The 9,068-nt window shown below is 42.3% G+C and overlaps 1 protein-coding gene across 1 annotated transcript; it reads right to left on the reverse strand.

Moving 5' to 3' along the window:
* Window positions 1–485: 485 nt before the first annotated feature.
* NPC2 (Niemann-Pick disease, type C2) lies at window positions 486–6,047 on the reverse strand. Its single transcript, XM_006778783.2, has 3 exons — window positions 5,876–6,047; window positions 3,377–3,549; window positions 486–1,217 (listed from the first exon to the last, which is right to left on the reverse strand). Exons 1-3 carry the CDS (start codon window positions 6,030–6,032, stop codon window positions 1,131–1,133), a joined length of 417 nt encoding a protein of 138 aa, XP_006778846.1. The 5' UTR covers window positions 6,033–6,047; the 3' UTR covers window positions 486–1,130.
* Window positions 6,048–9,068: the final 3,021 nt, after the last annotated feature.

A 9,068-nucleotide genomic window follows, 5' to 3' on the forward strand; every position in this document is an offset into this window, starting at 1 on the left:
TTAAGCTTCTAGGCTTGCCTCGTGGAAGGTTCCCAAAAGACTACTATGCTTCACGCCAACTTGCAACTGAACTCACCACCCCCACCCACTTCAATTCCGTTCCCTTGCCCTTTCAGATGTTATTATTCAACTAGATGATGCTGGCTTTCACTGCTTATTTCAAGCACACTTGGTGGTATAAGATTATGCAAATAAAGCAGAACAAAGTCATTTCCTATGAAATACTAGATAGCTAAGATCTAACTGGGCAAGAAGGGGACAAAAGGCAGTTTCCGAGAGTCGTGTCTTTACTGCACTCTGGGACCATGGGACTGGGTATCCATCCACCTTCCATGGATCTGGGGGAAATACTCTGAAAGAAGCGGTGACCTAAGCACAAATGCAGAAGACTGCCAAGTTTTTATTTATTCAAAGGGACATTTCCAGGTGCATAAAAAAGTCAAATTAATGTTCAAAAAAAAATATACCACACCAAAAATCAAACATCTGCTAATCAATTGTTGAATTTAATGAAAACCACCTAAGACAGAAAAGGAGAAATGAGATAACCACGGAGAACCAGCCACCCAGAGTTGAGTTTGTCGCAGACCACCTCGCCTTCTGCTGAAATGCGGGATCCCACTGGAGACCAGGTCATTATTGTTGAGGCAGTGGAGCTGGAGGCGCTGTCAAGAGTCAGCAGGCTTGTTACTGACTCAATGATGCACTGAACTCAATGAGGCACTTGGAGATGTAACACCCCAGCTCGAGGAATGTGGTTTGGAACCTGTCCTCCACTACAAGGGCCAGTAACCTCAGGGCAGGTTATCTAATATCCCTAAGCAACCTCATTCTGGTCCTGTCTGACTGGACCCTCCTTATTCCAACAGCAAAAAACACTGAAGACAATTAGGTCAATCCCTACACACTCTCTTCTTTCCTTCAACCCTTTTACAAAAGATATTACACGGGCAGCAGTTCTAAGCTCTCCGGAAACAGGGTCTGAGATGCAGTTGGAGGTTGAGAGGCATAAACAGCAGTTTAGAAATTCCTTTCCTCTTATGGCACTGATTTAGTTTAGACTTGGCTTTTCCTCCCCTCCCTCCACTCATGCTCTCATCCCCAGACGGACATACTGGCATCAAACAGCTCTAGTTTTCAAGCTGTACTGGGATTTCCCAGCAGAAGAGACACTGGTCTTTGTCATCCCGAAGTTCCCACTTCACCACCAGTTTTATCTGGAGAAAGAGAAAAAGAATTGAGAAAAATGAAAATAGGATCTCATCTCAATTGGTTTAACTATGAATCCTACGAGTACATTGTAATAAACTGCCCAATTCCTCACGCATTTTTTCTTAAATCATGGCATCAGGAAAGCTGCTTGGGAAGTGGACACAGCCTGTGTATTTAAACTTTAGAATAATAACCTAGTAAACTTATCAAGTATAATTTCTAAAGCATTTTTTCCATAAATGAAGGTTTACATAAAAAATAATTTTACACTGAGACAATTTCTCTTGTATTTGGCAATCTGGTTCAGCTTTTCCCAATTGTAACCATGAAGAGAAGAGATTGTTAAGTACAAGAAATTTACTGGTTAGTTGGAAATGAAACTATCAAAGCAGAAAGGATGTCCAAAGAAGTTTACCGCCATATGAATAATTTCAGGAAGGATAATCCTTGTAGCATATAGTTCCAGTTAAATTCTCTAAACTGCTTTTAAAAAAATTGATTTTAGAGAAAAAGGGAGAGAGAGAGAAAGATTGATGTGTGAGAGAAACACTGCTCGGTTGTCTCCCACACGTACCCTGACTGGGGATCAAACCTGAGACCGTTCGGTGTACAGGACAAAGCTCCAACCAAAAGAGTCACAACAGCCAGAGCTTAAACTGTATTTTTATTTCCTTTCTTAAAATTCAACATTTGAATGACAGTGATACCCAGGTTTCTCTAACCTTGTTTTGTAAGTTTTTCAAGAACAAGTACACAATAACTACTGTTTCCCTTAGTACTTAAATTAACATAGTTTAAGTTTAAGCTGTTTTTCAAATAAAATTAATTCACTTAATAACTACCACATAGAAAGTGCCTACTATCTATCAGGCCCTAACTAGACACTCTATATAAATAATTGAGGCTCCAAAATGCCCGTGATTATAATGCTACTTTGCATATTAATCTACAAACCTGTCCCTAACCTTTAGGGTCTCTGACATCCCTTAAACATAGACTCGCTACATTAGAGACTTTTTAGGATGTTCTTTACTTACTTGCCATTTCTAGAAAATCAATGCCCAGATTGCTCCTGGAAAAGAGTAATCCCTTTACTTCCTCCATTCTTATCAAGATTCTTAATTTTAATACAGGTCCATTCCAGCAGGCTCTATTTTATAAATGTTTGGTAGAAGAAAAAGTAGGCATGGCAGGGTGAGTCAGAGGTGAAGGTAAGTAGGGGTTGGAGGGGGGTGGAGGGGAGAAAGGAGAGTGGAAAAAGCTACCTCTCTGCTATGGAGCTAACAAGCTACTTCTCTCTTGTTAACAGATTAATGGAGAAACCAGGATTTTCTGATGATAATGCTATGACAACTTGAAATCTTGAATTATTTGATATCTGACTAAAATCTTTTGACACTTTACAGGTTTTGAAATCACAAGACTTGGCTCTAAGTCTAGGCTGTAATATTCCTTTGCAGAGTGGACTCTGTTCATATTGCATAATATTGGAAGCTCAAATTTCTTCAACTGTAAAAAAGGGATAATATCATCTCTACAAAGAGTGGTCCAGTGAAATATCCTAATATATAAAAAGCCAGGGGCCGTCACAACCGAAACCACCGGACAGACGGCCGAATAGCAGGCTGCGTAGAGCGACCAAGCCAGCAGGGGAGTTAGTGAGGGACGGCCAAACGACTGAACAGCAGGCTGCATGGGGCGACCTGGCCAGCAGGGGGGTTAGTGAGGGACCACCAAACAACTGAACAGCAAGCTGCGTGGGGTGACCAGGCCAGGCTGGCAGGGGAGGCAGTTGGGGTGACCTAGTGGGTGGGGTGGAGCAGTTGGGGTGACCAGGCCAGCGGGGGTGGGGGGGAGTTAGGGGATCCTGCCCCGCCCTGCCCCATCCCACCCCACCCCCACCCCGTGCATGAATTTCGTGCACTGGGGCTCTAGTTGTATCTAAAAATGGCTATCTATTAGGCTATAGACAAAGAACAAAAGAACTCTAAAAAAATATCTGTGTACCTCGTGATTCCTAACACTCTAACTTATTTCCTTCCCTCAGGCACCTTTCCTTCACAGAGTAGAAGGACTCAACTCCACTTTTTTCTTCCTGCCCCCCTCCTCAGATATCTAATCTAGTCACAAGATCTCCAGTGTCCTCAACAACAAGGTCACTTACCGAGGGGTATGCACTCTTCACTGGCAGTTTAGCCATGTAGTTGTAAGTCTTGTTTTTTTCGATGGGGCAGGTGACTCCACTCTTACAACCATCAGGTTCAGGAATGGCAAAGGCAATTGGGACGCCCATCACGATGCCATGCACCACGGCTTTGCTCCCTTGAGACTGAGTACCTAAGAGGGAAAAAAAGAGAGAATAGTGATGGGAACAGCCTATTTCCAAACTCTAAATAAAAACTCAGATATATTCTCGAGCAACCGCATTGCTATGATAGCAAACCATAATGTTTGTAGCTCTTAATTCCTAGGGTCTATTTCTCTTTGTAGTTATGCTTTTTACCTCTGTGAATGCAGAGCAAGCATTTACTGCAAAACTTGAAAAATTACTGAATTATGCAAAAAAAAGGGTATCAGTGCAAAACACACAAAGAATTGTTTTCTTTGCTCTTAACTCCACCTTGCCCCTCACTGCCTTTCACAGTTTCTCAAGAGAATCAGAGCTACTTGGATAAATAATCTCATTCAACAAAGTAACTGATTTTTGGCTGTTAACTTTCTATTTACTATTCCCATCAGCTTCTGTCAAAGTGGATTATGTATCTTAAAGAGTTTTAGGAGGCTGGTCTCTGAATTCTCAAATACTCCCACACAAAGGATTCCATTAGAAATTAAGAATAAAATAGAAGGCAATGTAGAAAGAAGGAATACAGAATCTATATACATACCATGGACTGTAGCAGTAGAAAAAGAGATAACCCTTTAGAAACTGGATAAGATTAGAAAGAGGTGCATTTCTGGCTAAGCTCTGCCCTCCAGATGAAAAGATGGGCAGGAGGAATAAATATAATAAAATGAGGGCAACCAGAATTTTAAGCTGTTAGGTCATTCTGGAGATCCGGACTATTGGCTCTGCTGTGTGTGTGTGTGTGTGTATGTGTGTGTGTGTGTGTGTGTGTGTGTACCGTTTCCAGAGGTACTGAGAGGATGTATCAGATATTCAACTGGTAAGAACAGGTACTACACTTAATCTTAGCCCAAAAGCAGAGAAGCGATGGACTGTTTCTTTCCGTCTGGGTTGGTGATTACTTTTGTTTAGAAGTCACTTTTTTTTTTATTGGAACAATAGAGAGGCCAGGAAAGAAAATAATTCTAGTACTTAGAGATGTCTTTAGGCTTAAGAATAAGAGATGACGGGAGTGGGGGATATGTGCAGTGAAGAAGGAAACTTTATTCAGTGAAAAACAGCTTAACCGTGAGACAGCATGGCTGTGAGGCAGCGCTGGGCCCGGCCCTCTCTGACTAGACGGCTCTGCTCTGCACCTCCACGGTCTGCTCTGCTTCCTGCGAGGCTGCTCTTTCAGCTCAGCCAGGAAGACCCATTCTCCAGTCTTCAGTGCAACGGGAAAGTGTGTTTTGATATTTCTTATTAGACTGTCTAATCTAGTTCCAAAGGATAGAAAATAAAAGAAGGATTCAGGGTAGATACCTCCCTAGAAAAAAGATTATGCCATTATCTAGATTCCTGGAAATCTGAAGGTGATGAATGTGTACCAGAAAGCAACAGGTTCCAATGTTTCTTCAAGTTCAAGCAATTTCTCAGATTTCTTGATTGCTTCTTGGGTCCCCAGTGAGTTCCCTAAACCTAAGTATTAATTACTCTTGTGTTTTGAGGCAGAACACAGACTTAATAGCTAGAAGGCATATTGCTTAAAATAACATTTAGAGGAGTTCCAAAGTCTACAGAATTGGGATCTGTACTAATACTCTGAAGTCTGTAGCTAAACAGCTGCCATTCCCATAAAAGCCTACTGCGCAATATGGTCCGAAATAGGACACAGAGAGCCAAGCTGTCTTCTCTCACCTGTGAACACATGGAAATCTCTCTTTGCTTTGAGGAAGTCTGGACTTTGGGAAACAGGCAATATGGGAACCCCATATGAGAAGGATGTCCAAGGATATAGCCAATCCTAGCTATACACAGGCTGGAAGGAAGGTCACAGTGTGGGGAAGCACACGACACAATTGGAATGTCTGTAAGGATTCTCAAAAGGTCGAGAGCCTCTGAGGGGAACTTGCCGAAGGCGGCAGCTCCTACCTTGACTTTTCCAAACAAGTCCCATCCCCCAGGGTGTTTTGCTAGAATCTCTATGTTTAGTCTTTAAAGACTCGACCTTGTAGAAGCATATACTTTCTCAAGGATACTTATTCTGCTGATTGTATCTAGAGGTTAATTTTAGTTCAAGCTGTGTTACAATAAAAGACAAAGGAGGCAGGCGAACAGGGCTACCTGGCGGTGATAGCCACGTAGTGCCTCAGCCTCTCTATCACAGAAACGTGTGTTAGAGGAATCATTCATCCGCCGTTCAGGGTCTGCCGGTCAGCCCGGCATCACAGAATTCTTACTGCAATTCCCCTCCCCCACATTCCCATGCTCATCCCAATACTTGAGACTGATGTTATGTTTAAGATGAAATTGAAGGTAAGAGCCACTTTTACTCACTACTGGTGAAGGTGACATTGACAGAGTAAGACTGCCCTTTCTGCAGATGGCAGGGCTGAATGGGGCATGGGATCACATTCACTTCCTTTATAACTCCAACCCCGGAACCTGCAAAAGAAGAAAAATGAGTTGAAATAGGAGAAAAAATAAACCACATAGGTTATCCCTACCTAATGTGAAGACGCTCTATTCTCCCAGTTAGGGTGAGCTCTTTCTCCTTTGACCATCAGCGATCTCCAGGGAACTGCTCATATTTGATGCGTGAAGGGGAATTAAGGAAATTAAGTATATATAGCCACTCCACTGCACTATAACCTGGGAGGTCTATACCATGAAAAATCCTCCCCCAACCCCCCTGACAAAACCCCCCCCACCCCCCCCCCCCCCAGATTTTAAAGCAGCACACATATCGTACAAGTGATGGCTCAAGTCCCAGCACTACTGCTTCCATTTGGAATCTTGACGCTGGCTGCTCCCAAACTGCCCTCCCTCACCATCTTTCAATCCAGTACTGGTATCTCTCCAAATTAGTGGTCTCCAAGCTTTGTATACGCCCACCAATAAGAACAACTTTAAGCATTCATCTCCAATACACAGATGTGTACACTCCACTTTGGAAACCTGTGTTCTTCAAAATAAGTATTTTGGGGGCAAGGTATGTGTCCTTTAAAAAAAAAATTCAGTCTAAAAAAGGACAAAAGTACTATCTGTTCACAATAAATGCTTGATCAGAAAAGGTAAGGCACAAATCATTAAAAATGCCGTCATCTCACTCAGGCCCCAACACTGGACAGTTGAGTGGGAGAGAATGCAAGAGAACTGCCTGTTAACATTGCCTGTAACAGGGTAAGGGCAAGCTCTGGAATTCAGCCACCACTGTTGAGAGGTAGACTCTGAGACCTGATGCCTGGGTTTGAAATCTTACTAATCTCAATAATGGCTCCATTACTTACTGTGTAACCTCAAGGCAAGATACTTAACCTCTCTGGGGATAGTATCGGTACCTACCTCATAGAGCAGGTGAGCTAACACACATGTAGCTCTGAGATAAGTGTTTGGAACATAGTCATGCTATGCAGTATGTTCCCTTTATCCACAGTTTCTCTTTCTGCGGTTTTGGCTAGTTACTCATGGTTAACTGTGGTCCAAAAAGATTAAATGGAAAATTCCAGAAATAAACAATCTGTAAGTTTTAAATTGAGAATAGCATCTCTCACCCAGGACATGACTCACCCCTTTGCTCAGCAAGACACTTAGCATCTGACTGCCCCCGTATTACAATGCTTGTGTTCAAGTCACCCTCACTTTACTTAATAATGGGATGGCCCCCAAGAACAGTATTGATGCTGGCAATTCATATATGCCAAAGAGAAGCTGTATAGTGCCTCCTTTATGTGAAAAGGTATGTATGTATGAGAAAAAACATGGTATATAAGGGGAGGAGGGGAGACAACAAAAGTAGGCTTACAATGGTAAGTACACAAAACAGAGTTTATTCTTGCGTTACTATTTATTAATTATTGTATTATTTCCTATATGAACACCTGTAAACCTAGTTTTGCCTACCTTGCATAGGGTTCGGTGCTATCCACGGTTTCAGAAATCCACTGAGGGTCTCAAAACATATTCCCCATGGATAAAGGGGGGCAGCCATATAACTATTTACTAATTATTGTAATCATACCAGGATTCAGTCCATAAATTTAATCTAGAGTAGCTGCTCCCGGATGTCTTAGCATGTTCCCTTTTGCCACACAAGGTGGGCCTCTCATCTCAAATACACTTTGTGGGTAGAAATTAGGGATCCCGGTGACAGAGTAGACTGTCTCTAAAGTAGAATGCATGAAGACAGAAAGCAAACTGAAGGCTGAGAGCATGTTATTTGCTTTGTCGTCACCGTCCTGTAGGATGTGAAGTGAGAAGCTCAGGTGGATGGCCTCTGCTCTTGGGCGTAACAGTCACCATACTGACCAACACTGCTCCAGCTAGTCTGTAAGTACCGTATCCCCAGCTTGTTTCTCCACCATGGCAAAGTTCTCAAACTCTACACTCAAGAATTCTCTTCTCTAAGCACTCTGTACCACTCTGTCATAACCTCCATGGATGATGGGGCGGGGGGGCGCAGTGGAGGGGGGACCCAGAACTTTAATCAACAGCCTATTGAAAATCAGTGCTTATACCAAAGCTTTCTGAATCTAGCTTTTCTGCCTGCTTCTTTCAAGGCTCTGCGTCACATGATCTTCAAGGAACTGAGTAAAGGATGGTACTTGTAGCTCCTTCATCCAGTTTTTCAGCTGACAAGAGGTTCTTGCACTCCCAATGTCAACAGAACAAACTCCTCAGTCCTAACCTGCAAAAATTGCAAAACTAGTTTGCCTGGCCCTATTTCTCACTTGAAGAGATGCCACTCCACACAGTGGAACTCAAAAACTTTTGATGTGGGCACTGAAGTTTTTACATTGTATTTCCCAATTCAAAAGTAAATTGAAAATCTGTAGCGGAAACCCTCCTTCCCTTAAGAAGTTCTTGCCGTAGGCATACACCTGCTTTTTTCAAAGGAGTAGAACAATGTTTGGATTTAATTTTTTTTTCAAGGTTACCACTAAAACCCAAAGTGGCTCAAAAACACACACTAGTTTCTTATTGCTTATTAGTTGCGCGAACTTGGGCAAGGTACTCTATGTGCCTGTTTCCTCATCTAGAAAACAGATTATGAGGGTTGAACGAGTTAAGACAGTGGCTTCATCCAAATGTTGGCCACTAAATTTAATGGAGGGAAAGGAACAGCATTTGTTAAGTAATAACAGGCCAACAGTCTTTATTCCTTCATCAATCTGTCCCCTGGCCCCCAACTTTGCTTTGTTGAAAAAGTAAATGAGGGGACACTTTCCCACTCTGTCATCAAAATTCATGTCGAAGCAAAAGCAACGTTGGGAGCCAGGGGACAGACTGATGAAGGAATAAAGACTGTTGGCCTGTTATTACTTAGTAAATAGCATTTGCTATTACTTGGGAACTGGATATAAAGGAGCAAACTTATGCTGGTTTCCATTCTGCTCTGTTACTTTGGTTAAGTTACCTAACATCTCTGGAATTCAATGACTGACTATAGGATCTCCAAGTTTCCTTCTAGCTCACGAATTTTGTAAAATCAGTTTCATGCCTTGCACTTATCATTATACCGCTTCACTTC

This window comes from Myotis davidii, unplaced genomic scaffold, assembly GCF_000327345.1.
Source record: "Myotis davidii unplaced genomic scaffold, ASM32734v1 scaffold309, whole genome shotgun sequence".
In the NCBI taxonomy this organism is placed as follows: domain Eukaryota; kingdom Metazoa; phylum Chordata; class Mammalia; order Chiroptera; family Vespertilionidae; genus Myotis; species Myotis davidii.